Source organism: Parasteatoda tepidariorum, chromosome 5 (genome assembly GCF_043381705.1).
Source record: "Parasteatoda tepidariorum isolate YZ-2023 chromosome 5, CAS_Ptep_4.0, whole genome shotgun sequence".
NCBI lineage: Eukaryota > Metazoa > Arthropoda > Arachnida > Araneae > Theridiidae > Parasteatoda > Parasteatoda tepidariorum.
The window spans coordinates 45,740,242-45,758,269 of record NC_092208.1 but is presented as its reverse complement, the minus strand read 5'-3'; the positions used below and the strand labels follow the sequence as shown (position 1 = coordinate 45,758,269).

The 18,028-nt window shown below is 30.8% G+C and overlaps 1 protein-coding gene across 4 annotated transcripts in view; it reads left to right on the top strand.

The window, feature by feature from the left end:
• Positions 1-9,949, top strand: part of LOC107450231 (uncharacterized) — a 53,463-nt gene extending 43,514 nt beyond the window's left edge. For 2 of the 4 annotated variants that reach the window (XM_043049904.2, XM_016065982.3), the window contains exons 2-5: positions 394-548; positions 6,495-6,527; positions 8,495-8,536; positions 9,609-9,949. In XM_043049904.2, coding sequence (XP_042905838.1) covers positions 394-548; positions 6,495-6,527; positions 8,495-8,536; positions 9,609-9,860 — 482 coding nt within the window. In that variant the 3' untranslated portion in view covers positions 9,861-9,949. The remainder of the gene's footprint in view (positions 1-393; positions 549-6,494; positions 6,528-8,494; positions 8,537-9,608) is intronic. The other 2 variants (XM_043049903.2, XM_043049902.2) reach the window with 2 other exon arrangements.
• The last annotated feature ends 8,079 nt before the right edge of the window (positions 9,950-18,028 follow it).

The window sequence follows — 18,028 nt, the reverse complement described above, 5'->3', positions numbered from 1 at the left end:
TGCAAAAGGAACGGTAGCAAAACAGGTCTTAGGATGTCGTCGACGTACCGCTGTGCAGTAAGTGTACCTCTAATGACGACCAAAGGGGTCCGGCTGTCAAAGGAAATGGCACCCCAGACCATAATGCCTTGTTGAGGGCCGGTGTGGCGTGCAATAGATAAGGCAGGATCCCCTTCTGCCCTCTGCGTCTCCAAACACGTCTTCGATGATCACCAGGACACAGTTGGAAGCGGGATTCGTCGCTAAAGACTATACGTTCCCAGTCGGCATCATTCCAGCCATATCTGTTCAAAACATTCATGCATGCGATATTTCAAACCAATCGGATGATTGCTTCTTGGTGCGTCGATTTTTTTGTTACAGAGGTTTCATCATGGTTTCAAATTATTTCAGATATTGATGGTGAGCATCTACCTGATAGAGACACCCTTGGTTTCCTGGACATTTCACAATACCAAGATATGTACAAGAACGCGTATAACAACATGAATCCATTGATGAAAGGTCCTCTCTTTCCGGTAGCTGAAATGGTTTTCGATACTGTTGAGGTTGGTTAAAACAATACTTGCAAATAAAAAATTGTAGCGATATAGAGGCTTACAAAATAGAGTACAGTAGTGAGCAATAATAATAATAATAATAATAATTAAAAAAATAAAAAAATTAAGAAAAGAAAACTTACCGACCATGAACAAAACTTTTGATCTAATGATCGGATCTTCACGTTCTAGAGGACTCAATCTTAAGAGTTCATGGGGCACCTCAAATATGCCAATTAATTCGAGAAGGCGATATTTTTAGTTATGAAATCAGACACAAAAACATACTTTCCGTGAATAAGCGTTAAATTTTTTTTGACGGATTCAAATTTTCAATCCCAAAATTATGGGTAGTAGCCACAATCTGGGAAATATGGTCCCCATAGTTTGATCAGGAGAGCGATCTGAAATTTGAACCCTTTAATGTTAATTTCACTTTTCGCGTATTCTGCCATATCTCGAAAATTTTTTAAATGAATTGAAAAATTTTTTGCACACAATTATATAACTCGTTCATAAAATAAATTTTAGTAAATATTTATTATTTTTCATTATTTAATAAAATAATAGTTGGAAAAAGTTTGAGTTGTAAGGTATACAATTTTTTACATAATCTTAAGAATTGTAGTTATGTAAGGCAAAAGGCAAAATTCTAGCGAAATCGGATGAATTGTTCATGAGAAATCGAATTTTGAAAATGTCGTATTTTTAAAATTTGCTCGCATTTTGTATTTTGTCATTTAAACTTGAATTCTTCTCAAGATTTGGTTAAATACACGAAAGTAAAATTAGCATTAAGGTGACCATACTTGGGATCGTTCTCCTGACCAAAGTAAGGGAACCACATTTCCCAGATTGCAGCTACCCCCTAAATTTTGTGGGTCAAAAGTCCTAATTCGTCGAAAAATAATTTTGTTTATTCAGAGAAAGGGTGTTTTTGAGTCTGATTCCGTAACTTGAAATATGGTATATGGTCTTCCGTAACTTGAAATATGTCATCTCCTTGAACCTTTAAGACTGAGTCCTAGAACATGAAGATTCAAAAGTTATTCAGAATTTCTTCTTCTTCTTCTTTTTTTTTTCTCGCTGTGCATTTTTTAAAACTATTATTCAAACTTCTTTTGCCTATATAGAATACTATCAATCTGTAAAAAAATGTTCTAATTATAAATTAAAGCGCAAAAGCACTGCAAAAAAATAAATAGGACTGATTCAAAGAAAAGGGAATGGAGAATGTTGCTGTTTCTCTTAGCTCAGTGAAGTGTTGTTAACTGATTCATTGATAATTACAGATATGTAATAAACAATACTAGTAAGTTGGTAAGTACAAAATTGAAGTACTATCGTGGAGTCTAGACATAAATCGAATGACAAAATACAATAAAATAAACATAAGTAGGAAATAAAGTATTTATGAAACATGAATACAATACTTATAAATAAATTAAGTTAAAACAAAAGTTCAAAAAGACTTGACTAAATGTAGTACAAAAATCAAAAGTTAACATTAAATAAAATTAGTTAAACCAAAACAATTAAAAGTCACAATAACTTAGAACAGTGTTTCCCAAAGTGTGGTACGCGTACCCCCAGGGGTACGGGAACAGTTTAGCGGGGGTACGCGTTCTTATACGAAATATCTCGCAACAAACGAAAATTTCACGAAATTTTATTTAAAAACAAAGCTAGTCATGAAAATTTACCATTACGTATTTTTCTATTGGCTATTTTTTTGCAGAGTTAATAGTTAATAATTAGGGGTATCAACAGCCAGTTGTGATTTTAAACTTTTGGGCAATTTTTTTTACAGTAAAAAATACATTAATTTTGTATTAGTGGTACGCAGCGTTACGAAAAATTTAGAAAGGGTACACAAAAGTCATAAGTTTGGGAAACACTGACTTAGAATATAATTTAGCGTTATGTCGTAGCAATTAAGCCAAAAGAAAAGCCTATACCTCTGTTAATGTGATGGCCTAGGCGTGGTGACTACAAGTGGTTTCTGGATTGGTCACCATTCTATAGTTGTCATTTGATTGATCCTTTGACAGTTACACAAGGGGTTGTTTGCCTATTTCTTTAAATATAAATTATAGTGGAGCAAACTGGGTGTGTAAATGAAAGAAGATTGAAATTAGTTGAAATAAATTCGAAAAAGTTTAATAAAAGGCAAAAGATAAAGTTTAATAAATACATCGCTACATCTGCCTCAGGAAAAAAGCAGTTATGATTGTATTTCGTATTATCCTCGATCAATTTGATATTATTCAGTTGAGGTAGTGCCTTTACTGGTTTTTTCATAAAGTTTTTCGATAAATAAGTTAATATCTTTAATTTTCAAATTGGATCTAATGCTACTGTAGTTTAAGAGCTTCGTTGTGCCAACAAGACATTTAAGAATTTTTCTTACAGTGGAGAATTTATTTCTTAGATATATCGGTTAGGGTAAGGTGACAATTGCTGAACATGAAGTTATAGGGCATGTTGCTATTACATATATAGTCCTTATATATACGAAATCAAGTTGCAATTTGGTGTTGAGTATTGAGTCTAAGCCCCATTTGCATTTTTAATACTATGCTTGATATGGACGTTTGAAGTGATTGTAATTTCTAAGTATTTGGTGCTGTATAGAAAGCTTGATAATTTGATTATACAACTTGATGCCTGGAATTTTGCGTCCTTTCTCTTTACTATTAAAAACTGAGAGTTGGCATTTGTCAGAATGTAGTCTGCTATTCCACTTCAACGTTTGTAATTTTCTATTGCAATTGATTTAATGCATGCGTGTGTCTCATTGATTAAGTGATAACTGAGTTTCATCAGTATACAATGCAGTGAATTCATATGTTTTTTCATAACTAATGCAAAAATCAGCAGTACATCGGATGTTAAGTAGCGGTCCAAGATTAGTTTTTTACGATTCGCCGACTTTTACAATTCTACATGATGAGTAGCTATTATAAATCTTCATCCTGAATTGGCGATTGGAGAGATAAGAATTCAGGACTAAAAAGAGATCGCCAGGGATGCCCATTAAATACAATTAAGCAATTAGTCTTTTCCACACTATGTCTAACGCCTTAGTGACGTCGAGCATGAGCATTAGGAAATTTCATGGTTGAATTTGGCATTGCTGATATATTCCAGTACGTTAACAAGTTGCTTTGCAGCTGAAAGATTCTTACAAAATCCGTATTATTGCTTTAGTATGTTTTGCAGATGGTCATTAAATCGTCGTTAAATAACGTTTCAAGATTTTTGAAAACATTGGTAGGAGACTGTTTGGAGTGGTAGTTTTCAGGAGAGGAAGCCATTTTTCCTGACTTAGGAAAAAGTATGATTTCTGATTTCTTCTAATCATTGGGAAAGTATCTATTTTTTATGCAAGCATTGACTACATTTTTGAGCAGACTAACTTTGTTTTAAGGTATGTTTTTAATCATTGAAATTTGAGATAGTGTCAAGTTTCCGAATTACTTATCATCGGGGGTAAGTTCAATAGTAATTGGAATGTTGAAATGGATGTTAGTGATCATTTCATAAGTTTCATTAACAAACTTGTCAGTATGGAGGAATTGTTCCTCCAGATTGTTGACAAAAACTTCGGCTGTGTTTTGTTCTGTATAAAATTTGCCATCAGATCCATTGAGAACAAGGTTGGTGAAAGAAGATCTTTTGAGAACTCTGGTCATTCTTCATAAGGAATTATTTTCAGTGTGAAGGCTATCGAGTTTTTCATATGTATGTGGAACACATCTAGCTGATTCCTCTGTTAAGGTGATTAAGTTGTTTTTTTAGGTCAGGATTGAAGGTATATTTATATCTTTCTCCAATTTTATTCTTAACTTTCATGAGTTCTCTGATGTGATTAGAAAGGTAGGTTGGTACTTTATTCACGTCGCACTAGAGCTACACTATGGGCTATCGTTGACAGCCTGGGAAACATCTCTGAAAATGATTCTCTGCTGAGGAAATAGCTCCTTCTCTTTGATAGATCGATGATCGGAGCGAGAAGCCGTGCACCTCACGGTGGAACAGTTTAACAAGGACCGATACCTCGCACAATCGGTCCCTACGCAGGCTGATCAAAGCGGTCACCTACCCGCTTACTGATCGCAACCAGTGATGCGTGACTTCGGTGTTCTACTAGGAACCGTCTCTTTAAAATCAAGACACTGTGGGACTCACGTTGGTAGAAAGGAGTTCAGTTTAGTCAAGCTTTTATTGTTCCATTTTTGTAGGATTTAATATTTCTAGGTTTTCTGTTGTAGAATTGACGTCTTCATTAATGGAAATATTATCTTGATCAGAGTTAAAATTTTGGAGTACTGGTGGAAAGGAACTAGTCTGTCTTTCTTCTGAAGATTTTGCTTTTTTTACATTCAATGTTAATGATCCACTAAAGGTAAGGAGCGCTGCGAAGTTCGTTGATAGTATTGCCTCGTTATTGCTTTGATAGTATAGTAGACTCGTTACTGCAAAAGATGATGGAAGATTAGTAATCATAATGTTAAGGATGTCAATGGAATATCGGCCAGAAATGTGGGTATATTTTAGTTGTTCTGATGCATAGTTTTTTATTTTATTTCGCGGGGTTGATTTCCGGGTGTGTTATTTATTCTAAAGCCCCAAATAGAATTCTTGGCATTAAAATCTACAAATGCAATACTGTCAATGTTTGAATTGAGAGGGTATTTGAAATAATTTTCCCTGAGAAGTAAATAGATGATGTCTTGAGGTTTCTGATGCTAAATTGAATAATAATTGAAGTTTGATCCCGATTTTCCTTAGTGTTGATTTTTAAAACAGTATTTTGTGTTAATTAAAATGCCACTACCACCATCAGTGTGGATAATTCGATCACATTTACAAGTGTTATAATTAGAAATCTTAAGTATATTGCTTGGTTTGATGAGTGTTTCTATAAATGATATAATGTCTGGATTGCATCTTGATATGAAATCAAGAAATTCCGCAAATTTGGAAAGAATATTCTTTGCATTCCACAAGGCAACTGTAAGAGGAGAAAAGAATAGTTTTTATTGTTCGTAATTCATGTTTGAGAGTCCTTGTTTTTATTCTGAGAAAAAGGAGTTAATGTTATTTTGATTTTTAAAAAACGAAAATACACTTAGTTAGATTATTGCTTACCTGTCGAAAAAGCATATTTGGAATAAGTTGAACAGGTTTCATATTATTGCGCATGATACTAGTAAAACTCATATGAGTTCTTGAGAAATTAGAGTCGAATTTTCGTTGATAATCAAACGATCATCTATTGTCAGTTTTGCTTTGTATTTTTAAGCAACTTTTTTCTGTACTTTTCTATAGTAAATTAAAATAGTACATAGACGCGAATTTTTAAAATTGAAATCATAGCAAAAATGGGAAAAGCAATCACAGAACTAAACCATAAATTTGATGCCACAACGTTTTTGGAAAAAATTTACTTTTGTGCTTTATTACTCTTTCATAATAAGGTATTTAATTTAAAGTGTTACTTTTTTAATTTTGGATATCATGTTTTAATCAGTTCTTAAGAGTAGTATTTAACACTAGAAAGACGGAAAATTAGTATATACCTAGATTGCCAAAAAGCAGTCAAAATGACTGGATTGTGAATGCGTAAATAAATTTGCTTAAAATTAATTATAATATTTACAGTTATATAACAAGTTATTAGTAAGTATTAACAATAAAAAAAATTATATGTTGTACAAAAAGCCACAAAATTCTAAGAATTTGTGTCATTATATACATCATTGTTTTTCTAATTGAAATTAAAAGCAGGCAAAATGACTTCCTTAGGCAATCTAGTGTTAAAGAAGTTCAGGATTATATAACTTTTTGAAATGCATTGTATATCTTACGTTTCTAAAACTTTTAATTAACTTTTAAATAGACTGTAAAAATATTATGACTTAAGCTATTAATTAACTATCTTTCTTGCAGTGTATTTTGAGGGATTTGTCTCAGATTGGTTGCGTAAGTATAAATAGCTCCTTTCTAATTATTTCTTAACAGCGTTCAGACCAGTAACAGTTTTGGAAAAAGGAAACTTTTTTTAATTCAGAAAACTTTTGGAGCATAGGGCTTCTATCATAGCTTTCCATCTTACTCTAGTTGTGGCCAGATATTTTGCCTCTCTCAATGTTTTCCCTATTGTTTTCAGTTCGTTTACAATCGTCATGCGCCAAGTATTTTTATAGATTGTCTTAAGTAAGAACTCGTCCAGCCGTTCGTCTGGACCCGTGGCGATGACTATGATAACGAGGTATAACTATTTCGAGTAGGGGTGTGGAGTCATTGTTTAGGACAGGTTTTGGCTGGGGTTGCGAGAAAAAGGGAATCTTTTTCTTCGGTCTATTTATTGTGTTAGTCCTAGAGTAAATGGAAGATACCCTCCCTGAAATGCGCTTTTCTTGCTTCCATAGCAGCAGACGGCCTCAGACTTTGTAGCGGGGGGTGGTCTTTTTCCGTTGACAAACTATAGGTCTTCCTCTTTTTCTATTCCTCTGAGGGTTCCAACCAAACACTTGTTTTACTTTAAATTTATCTAGTTTACGTAGAACATGATCAATTCATTTCCTTTTACGTTCTTTAATTTACAGATCAATCTGTTTCTGTTTTGCTTCTCTAAGGATTTCTGCGTTACAAAAACAGTTCTTAATAAATACTTGAAGTTTTTCATGTTATTTTCATTGTAGTGCCGTGTCTCAGATCCAATTAGTAGAACAGATTTAAAAATGGTACTGAAACTTCTAATTTTTGTAGTATTCTTTATTTTTTAACTTTCCAGAATTTATTGAGAATAGCGTAACTGCTTCGGACTTTGTTTAATCTGTTTAGCATATCTCCACCAGTAACGGTATATACCAGTATCTGTACCTGTTTTAGTATATATCCACCATTAGTATATCTCCACCATTTATCGTTAATTATACTTACAAGATACGTAAAATCTGCTTACCTCCTCTAATTTATTATTCTCTCAGAATATGACATTTAATTGTTTAGGATTAACTTTCAAAATTTTAATTTCATTTTGGTTGATAATAAGTTCCATTTTTTTTTCATTCTACCTTTAAGATGTTTATGCTTGTTTGCATGTCTTGAAGGGTGTTGCTCAGTAAGCATAAGTCGTCCACAAAATCAAGAGCAGAAAGGTATTCAGCAAGGTTTCATCTTATGCCCTTTTTATTCTCGGATACTCTCTTTATAATCCAGTCAATAGCAATTAAAAAGATTATTGCAGAAAGTAATACAGCCCTGTTTCCTCCTCATACCGTATTAAAATCAATGTACATTATGCAGCCTATTTGATTTTATTTGATTGAAGATTCATAGATTCAACCTGGGCCTGACTATAGAAAGCTCTAGCCAGACCATTCTAAGACAACCAATTAGTTTTTGACAAAATAATCTCTTTTTTGCATAAAATTTCGGAAAGGAGCCAAAACTCTCTTTGCAGGAAAACTGCATTCATTCTGTCATTATTTTCTCGTATTGGTCGCTGTTCATAATTCTTCTAATCAGAACTAGTGGTCATCCTCTATGGCGTGAAAATATGTCCAAAGCATTGGTTTTTAAGAAGTTAAAAAATACTAGAAAATTTAAACTTGATTCAATTTATCCGCTCGCTAATGAATAAAATTTTTCTTTCAATGGAGTTATTTTTTTATTGAAGTTCTATTTTTCGTTTAATTAAATGATAAACGCTGAATTTTGAAGTATTTTTTGTTCAAAATATGACCTTTTAGTAAAAAATTTTTTAAGAAAAGGAGAAAAAAAAGAAACTAACCTAGGAGGAAAAGACTTTCAAAATTTTTTATTAATATTACGCTAAATTATCACATACTTTATTTTATCGAAAGAATTTTTTTTATAAAAATGAGTTTTTAGATATTTATTAGAATTCACAACATTCCTAATAAAATTTAAATATTTTTCAGAATATAAACACAACTGTCGACCTATTTGAACTATTGAGAAACGTAAGTAAATTTATATTTATATTTTAATGTTTGAGAAAGTACAGTGCGCAAAATAAATAACAGACTTATACAACTTTTTTAACTCGTTTAAAACATAGGTTGAGGACTTTCTTCGATTCTCACGGTTCGGTTAAAGGGAAAACTTAAAATGTTAATTCTTGCATATTTCAGTCTAAAAATAAAATCCAGAAAGCGGATGAAAAAAGGAATAATAAAATGTGAGAACGCATTCAATTTTGAATAATAAACTAAGAAGGAGGAGATTTTAGATAATGAAATAACATTGAAAAATTAGTTACAGCTTTTTATCTTATATCTATATACATATAGCACAATAGAAGCAAAAATGATTAAAGAAAGAGAGAATAATGAAGAAAATTAAGAAAAATAATAATGAGTTTTATTAACTGCGCAAAAGCTTTCAAGTATATAGAACTCATAAAATAAGTTAAAAATACAGAGAAAACATGGAAAAAATCTAGTAAAGAGTAATCAAAAGAGAAGAAGAAAAATTATTAAAATAAAAAATTTTAAAAATATTCAAAAAAAATTTTTTATTGAAAAATAATATAAACAAAAGATATAATCTCGTCCTCAGGTCATACGATTATATCCACAAAGAGTTCTAACATCGTATTAGTACAGCCAAAGCCAAATATATTGATGTAATGGTGTGGGGAGCACCCCAAAAACTAAAACGAAAATAGGACATATTAAGTAAAAAATATACGAAATGATCTAATAATTCTATAATAATTATTTTAATAATAATTATTTTATTTTCCGACTTTTTAATGTCAAATTTTTTTTTGAATATTTAAAAAAATATTTTAGTTATTTTTCTTTTTCTCTTTTCATTAATCTTTATTAAATTTACCCCCATGTTTTCGGTACATATTGATTCATCGCTCAAATTTTGACTATCGTCGTACTTTTACTCTTACTGATACTTTTGTGACGTAAATCTCTAACTATGTACGATACAGTTCTTAGTAAGGATACATATAATTATTATGATTGTTGAAAGTAAACTTCTGAATAAGTGTTATTAAAATGATGGTATATATTGCAGTGCAGCGATGGCAAAGGACTTCTGTCTGAACTCTCGAACATTGATAAGCTAGTTCCTGAAATCGGTAGTCCACTTATCATTCCACCGACTACAAACGATGCACTCTGCGGAGCTGCATCATGTGTGTCACGTACTATCCCTGCAGATAAAGTGGCTATTTTAAGACATGCCAACAGTGCTCAGCGACCTCTCAAAAGCAGCTCCGGTATCAGCCAGGTTTGTTTGGAATCAGACACACACAAGTTACTTTGAGTAGTTGTTAGTACTCCCATGTATCAATCTATGGATAATGAAATATGAAAATTTTTCTGTAATTTAATAATGAAATTTGTAATAACTGAGCTGTCCTTGCTTTGTTTTCATTTATTATTACGCAATTTTAATTAAAAATAAAAAATCAACATGTCTATATAAGAAATGCACAATACTTATTCATTTATAGTAGTTTAAATTTCGCTTAATATCACATATCTTCATAGGTATTTTCATATGTATTGTTTCACTTATTTTCATTTGTTTTTATGCGTTGCTTCATATTTTTCATGCGTTGTTTGATCCCCTCCCAATATCTTTTCTCTCATTGTGTTGTTCATTTAGCCCATCGAAAACAAGACTTTACGTGTTGCTGTGGTTTAAACTAGCCTACGACTGCTAAGCTATTTTAGGCATGATTGCTTATGTTAGTTACTTAATATAAATTGCTTAGATAATTTTTTATTCTTGATATATTATACAGTGTTTCTGGAGTGACTGCGATCAATATGTATTTTAAGAACTCGCGTCAAAGTAAAAAAAAAATGTGCGCATTAAGACCTTCGTATTCATATTTAAGAGAAGAAAAAAACAAAAACGTTGTTAAAATCTAGCGAATTGTTAGTGAGGAAGGTGGTGAAATATTAAAACCTGATTGATTGCCAAAGGGAGAATAGTTGGAGGTTTTACTAAAACATTTTCAAATGTCATCGGGTAATCATTATTGTAATATTTTCGTCCCCTTCCTCTCTAGATATTCAACAGATTTTGAAAGCGTATATATATATATATATACATAAAAACAGAAAATGCCTTATAAGTCTGGGTTTAACATTTAATTCATTACAAACTATAACTTTTTTCGCGATATAGTTTATAATGAAAGTTACTCACACTATATTAAATTTTTGAGTAAATAGGTTGAAAATTGAAAGGGCAATTTAAAGTCTGCCGGAGACCATGAGTTAATGATTTTCATCAAAATCAGTTATCACTTATCTACAATTCACATATCACTTATTATAAATGCCAAATATCAGAATCACTTACTATAAATGCTTAATATCAAAATGTGTTCTGTATTTTTTGTCATTTCTATGATTTCAAAAACTGTTGTCGAATATGGAGATCTGCAATAATCAAAAATCAAATAAATCGCTTTAATTTTTTTAATTGAAATTGTTTTACTAAAACTGAAATTTAATTTTTAAGTTCCTCTTGGAGCAAATATCAATAAACATTTTAAAAGCTACTTTAGAAGAAACATATTGATTTATTATAACCTACAGTATCTTGTAGAATTATACGCACCAATATCTTACAGAATACGTACTCTAAATATATTTTCATCTCAATGAAAAAGCGTGAATAATAAAACTTTCTTTAGTAGTTGGACGTATTGTAGTTTCGTTTGACAAGTTCATTGACACGATTATGGGTAGAAGATGACTTTTCAGAAAAATAATTACTTTAATGCATCTTTTAAAAGTCCTATTAAAAAAGAGTAATTGGCATATACTTTTATCACAAAAAGCGATTACAGCATTAAATCTGTATTGTTCAGGGACAAAAAGCTTTTAATCAGAAATACAGATAAAAAAAATTATTCCGATAAAATTTTATTCATTATATATTTATCACATAATGCTTGATACAACTCGTTTGATTTCAATTACAACTCATTTAGTTAATGGGTTTTTTATTTACAATTTCGTAAGACATCTTTCACAATATTTTCCAAGAAGAATAGCCTTATAAAAATCATTTATCTTCAAAAATAATTAGTTTACGTTTTCAGCATGTGTCTTTTCTAAAAATTGCTTTTTCCAAGATATTCATTTGATGCAAAATGTTTTTATAGGTAAAACATTTAAAACATTGTTTGCGTTCATAATGTTCATCCGAATTATTAGCAGCATAGCAAACGTTAAACAAAGTGTACAAAATAGTTTTGATAATTACAATGCTCTACACCTTATCCTTTATTTATTAGGAATCAGGAGTTTTGAGCCAAAAGCTCCATCAAATTGTTTCAAGTTTATACAATTATCAACTTCGGTTTTATTCCATTTAGGCTTAATATATAAATTCATTCAATTCGGAGAGCAATTGCTGTTTCTTTGCGACGATTTTCAGTGCAAAAAAGCAAATTTCTCCCGAATTCTTTGGAGAATTGGCATTTATGGAAGCTGGTTATCGCTGCAAATAAAAAGGAATGATCTCATTAATGTATTGGCAAAGTTTCAAAATGTTCGAGGAAGAATTAGAAAAAACTATAATAGATGTGTAAATGTTGCATTATTGATAAATTCTGCCGTCACTCTGGCATTATTACTAACAATACTTTATGCAGCTATTTTTGAAGAAACTCTAGCCAATTCCTTGCTTTCGGAAATAATATTCTTGAGAAATATTACATTACGATCTCCATTGAAGGAAATTAGCATTATTAGCTACTATATACCAGGAAGAATTTTAATTACCTCTATGCTTTCGTTGCTCACAGTATTCTACATTGCATGGTGCATTACATTAGCCAAGCTCTTGAAAGAGTGTTCTTTTTTGGTTACTCATCAATCAATTGATTATTTTATGCGCCAGTACGAATTCGTCCACGATTTGGTCATTTTGTCTGAAGTTGCACTATCAATGAATGCTTTTTTTCTTTGTTCTTCGCATTTTATAGAACTGTCTCAAGTCTTTGCAAAGGCTCTTGGATTTTGGGCCTTAGCGTTTGACGATGTGCGACTTCATTTGCAGACACTAATATTTACAACACTGTCGTGCATTGGATTTTTCATCGTAGCTTACTCCGCTGCAAATGTAAGTAGAGAGGATGAGACTTTGAGAAAAAAAGTAAAGAGAACAGCTTTTCATTTCAGTTTATCAAATGATACCAAAGCTGACGGGAAAAGACTACTAAATTTTCTGAATTCTAGAGAGGAACTTGTACTAACTGCTTGGGGCATGCTTCAGTTTACAAAACATTTTCTCTTAGCTTCTATTGGTATCTTGAGTACATATAATCTCTTGATTTTACAAATAGATACAGATAAAAGTTACAGTAAATAACCGAATGTTACAAATACTGTTTTGTGAAGTTCAAAGTTTTTTTTATAAGTATTGAAATAAACAAAAAAAGTTTCTGCAAAATTGGCATGCAATTTCATTTAAATCTGAAAATTGTTCCTTACTAGCTTTATCTAAAAAGCAAAAAATTAAATAAATTCTTAGTATTTCAAAAAATTTGTTTTGCTTGAGAACAATTTTTTTCGAAAAAAGAAAATGACATGAAGCAATTTTCTTGATACGAGAATAAAGTTTTTGAGATCATTAATTTTTTAAACATTAATAGTATTATCTAAAACGACATTTTCATACTATGCTTAACGTTTTTCAAAAACTAAAATTCATATTTACATAATCCTCATAATACGTAATACATACATAATCTTCATTGAGATTGTATCTATGTTTCCTTGATACATTTAAAAAATTTCACAACAGTTTCATTCACTTTTATTGAAAAGAGATATAAACATATACATGTTCTAAAACGACCGTGTTCAGTATATATTTTTAGAATCCTTGGAAAAAAAGGAAGTCAAAGTATAGATAGTTAGGATTGTAAATTATAGTTTTCTAGAGGTGAAAAACAAAAAAAAAGTATAATAACTATCTGTCGACCCACTAGTCAGAAAGGTGATATGAAAAACAACAAAATCAGTTTGAGGTCTAATGAAACTTCGATGGGATAATTTTAATTGATCTCAAATGTATTTCAGGGACATTAGAAATAAATAATTAATCACAGATTAATTTCCCTCATATATTCTATTTTTATTCACGTATTTTTTTTTACATCATCAAATCTTTTTATGAATATAAGAACAGTGTTTCTAACAATATTTATCTATTATAATATTGTAACAATATTACTCAAATATAATTTTGCAGCAATATTAAAAATGTCCGAGATTGAACCAGAATGTTAATACATTAAACTATATCGGCATGAAAATTTGCTTCACCTTAAGTGAGATTTTAAAGTAAACCATGCTTTTGTTAAATTAAACATTAATTATTATATAATTAGATACTGGATATATAGTTAAAAAAAAATCAGGTACGAAGATATTGATCACCTTGAACCTTATTAAAATGGCAGAAACTTTGTGAAAAATTACGGTTTAAGGAGCAACATTAATTTTAACAGATCACTTGGATCTTTCTATATGGTCTGAAACAATATACAAAATTTACCTGCTTAAAAAGTTGTAAAAAAAAGTTGTTGTTGTCGCTGTTAAAAAAAATAGATAAAAAGTAAGCAACAGTCGACATGTTCCAAGCGCTTCAAAAACAGGCGCCCATTTTCACGACTTGCCAGACGTGAATGAAAAGAAACAAAAGTGACTTTATTTATTATACAAAAGTGTTCCTTTATCGCAGTCTTGAATATATATTTTTGGAATTTTTGTCATGAATGAACTAGAAAAAATAAACACACAAGGGGCAGCAAATTAATGCTGAATGATAATAGAAAAAAATATTACCAAATATCTGATGATCATTATTGAGAAAGGTTAGACTGAAAACATTAAAACATGTTTGATTGCTTTAGGAAACTTGTAGAAGCTGAGAAACAATTATTCGAAGCATTTGGCAATCCGTTTCGATACATCTTTCTTCAATAGTTATTATCATATTTTCATGGAATTTCTTTTCCCTCTTTTAAATAAATTTAAAACTCCTATTTTGTGCATGAAATTTTGACTTATTTTTTATAAATATTCTATAAGTACATATTTTATATATTGACTATATAGCCAATTAGAAGTGAAGTAGAAGTTTTTAATAAGAAGATAACCGATGAGAAGTTTTTAAAAAAGTGTTGCTTTCATATTGCCACACACACAAATAGTCTGCTTATTAGATTGAACATTAAACATCTCAGGCAACTTGGGCCAAACACAAGAACAAGTAACATCTGCATATTAAATTTGATTTATTATTTTAAGCTCATTTAATTTTTTTTACTGATTTTTTCTGACATAGGCTTCTTTAGTGTGATATCACAGTTAGAAGCAATGTGCAAAATTATTTCAGACGATAATTTTAAATTCCTTTCGGTCCATTTTGACCATTCGGGTGAAATCAATATCTCTTTCGCGTGAGCTGCTATGTAATCCAAGGCTGCTTTTTTCAAACATGTATGATTGACAATATCAGCAAAGTAGATCAACTCACAGACGTTTTCCTGAGATAGAACAGTCAATAAAAAAGCGTGACATTCATCAACCAGTGATTGCACTTGATACTTTTCGGCAGCTGCAAATAACTTTACTGCAATCTCGCAAGTTAGCTCATCCACTGTTCCAGTGTATAGATACTCCATGAAGGATTTCATAGTTTCTACGTCCACGTCAACAATGTCTACAACTCCTGTTTGATTTCCGACCATGTTTAGATCAAACATAGTTGAGAAAACAGGTGACCGGGCGATCAAAACAGTTTTGTGAACTGGTAACTCTTGATCGCCGATCCGAAAAATCACATCCGTTTGTTTCTTGCTAGCAAACAGCTCTCTGAAGTCCGATTTCAAAAAAGAAAGGGAGTCGGTTCCATTTGGAGAATCATAGGCATAACTCGATGTTGTTTCAGACACCACATCGTTTGAACCAGAGAAATCGAACAGCAATACAACCATCGCATCAGTCATGGAAATGCTTTCAGAACTATCTAACTGATCAATAGTCAAGGAAGGGAGGGACCAAGCTTCATCTTTGGACCGAAAGAGACGTGTTCCATGAAATACTGATACAGGAACTCCTTTTCGGTTCAAAAAAGATATTTCACAAACAACAAGACAGGGCACTGCAGAAGTACATTCGGTAAGAGAAATGTCAATGACCATGATACTATTCACTAATATTTGCAAGCTGATTTTAAATTGTAACTCTCCCAAATTAAAGAATCTTTCTTGTTCAGGATGATTTCTGCTATAATCTATTTTCCATTGAAAATTATATCTATCGCGATTGATCTCGGAGCAAGCTACACACGCTGTAGCCATTTTCATTTCGGTTCCAAAACTAATTAAACTTCGGATTATTAAGGTGTCTTCCTTTCGTTCTTCCATCTTTTCAATTATTTTATTAAATTCGCCAAATTTTTCGCAACCATTAGAATCCCCTTGATCAAATTCTTTATTCTTTTCCTGGAATGTTTCTAAAATGTCACCTTTACAGTTAATAACTTCCAACGTGTAGTCAACGGTGATATTTCTATTAAATGAACAATCTACCTCTCTTACTAAAAAACAGGAAATAAAATCTATGTTTTCTTTATCAACACCTCTCGGATAAAGTTCCAGATACCATCGACTACCACCTAAACATTCGGCCCCAAACGAAGGACTTACAATTTCATAACCATTCTGATGATAGCAATTCGGAAAGTTAGCAATTTTCCAAGTAAATGAAAAGATTTTTGGTGCTCTATGATTCGACATTTCAGTAAATATTGCTTTTCCCGGTAACAGAAGAGAACATCAGATGTAAGTTGAAATGTAACTTCGAATCGAACCCATTTCAACAGCAATATTCAGACGATAAATTAAACAAAAATTATATATCATTTTATTCAAAACATCTGACGATTTCAACTTGAAAAAGAAGATTCCCGTTATTGTATCACCTCTTAAGCAAAATGGCTTATTGCGGCAAGGCCTTGAGATTTCAACTGTAAAAAAGAAAACAAATAAAAGTTGACCTTATCTTTATTTCATTGGCGCATGTTGTTAATCTTAGAGATAGGTGAGAGAGATGATAAAGAAACGTAAGAAATAAATTGAAGTATGTCTTTGCTCAGAAGCAATTTATAATAATAAAAAAAATTCAAAATAAAAAATTATATTTTTAAAAACCACGTTTTTGTAGTGGAGAATAATAATTAAAAAAAAATTGAAAAACGAAAAACGTGGGGCGCATGAAATACATAACAGTAATGTTATATTAGTGTGGGTATGTGTGCTCTTGAGAATATGTGTATGTATATCTGTAATTGTAACTGTATCTGAATGTGTACGTGGAATATGTTTGTGTACATAGGCAAGTTTATATAAACGTGGTAAAAAACGAGTTCATTGATCATTTTCAGTAGATTACGGGAGTAAAGTGTAATTCACTCTAACAGTATGATCGAAATTAACAAACTGATACAAATTTGGTTTTATAAGTTCAACAGCGCGGGTACTAGTGCCTTTTTCTAGTTTTTATCTGAAACTCATATTTAAAACATAATATGGGTGCAAATTTATAAAATCCAGTAGATTTTGAATTACAGTTAAAATTATTTTGCAAAATATAGAACAGTTAAAATATTCTCCATATAAGAAATCCTAGAAATTTCTTATCACAATATGTATTATACTATAAAATTTCTTATTATACTCTCCAATCCCCATGATTTCTTCGCAATGATTGTTTTTTCTTTGCAAAAAAAAATTTTTTTTGCGAAAATGGAAATTATTAAATTAAACTATAAAGAAATTGTACTATAAAGAAATTTGCTTGTTTACGCTTAAGCCTCCACTTCCCATTAATTTTTTTAAATTAAATGTTTTCTTATGATTCAATTAAGCTTCATTAGAGAACTTAAATATTTTGCTTTGTGATATTTTTTTTAAATAGCATATAAAATTAAAGGTATATAGTCATAGCAAATTTGGTGAGCTCATAACAATAATTTAATATTTTCATTTATCAAAGAAGCAGATAAATTAAGTATAATTTAAGAATGCATCACATTGTGCATGCATCTGATCATTAAGTTCTCAATCATTTAGCAATAACTGTAGTTTATAATAGCATATTAATGTAATTTACACCAAAAAAATAATTATAAAACGATTGATAAGCTAAGATTTAAGCTAACTGATAAGCTAAGATTGATTAATTTTGTTTATCTTAAAATATAGTGTAATAAGATGATAATTTAAAGAAACAATTTTTAGCTTTAAATTCTTAATTTTGAAAATAATCAAAATAAAAAACATAATAATAGCAAGGTATCATAGGAAAAATAGATGTTGCAAATAAATACATTTAAATTAAAAGTGCAAAAGATATTTTACAGGAAAACAATAAAACAATACCTATATATATATA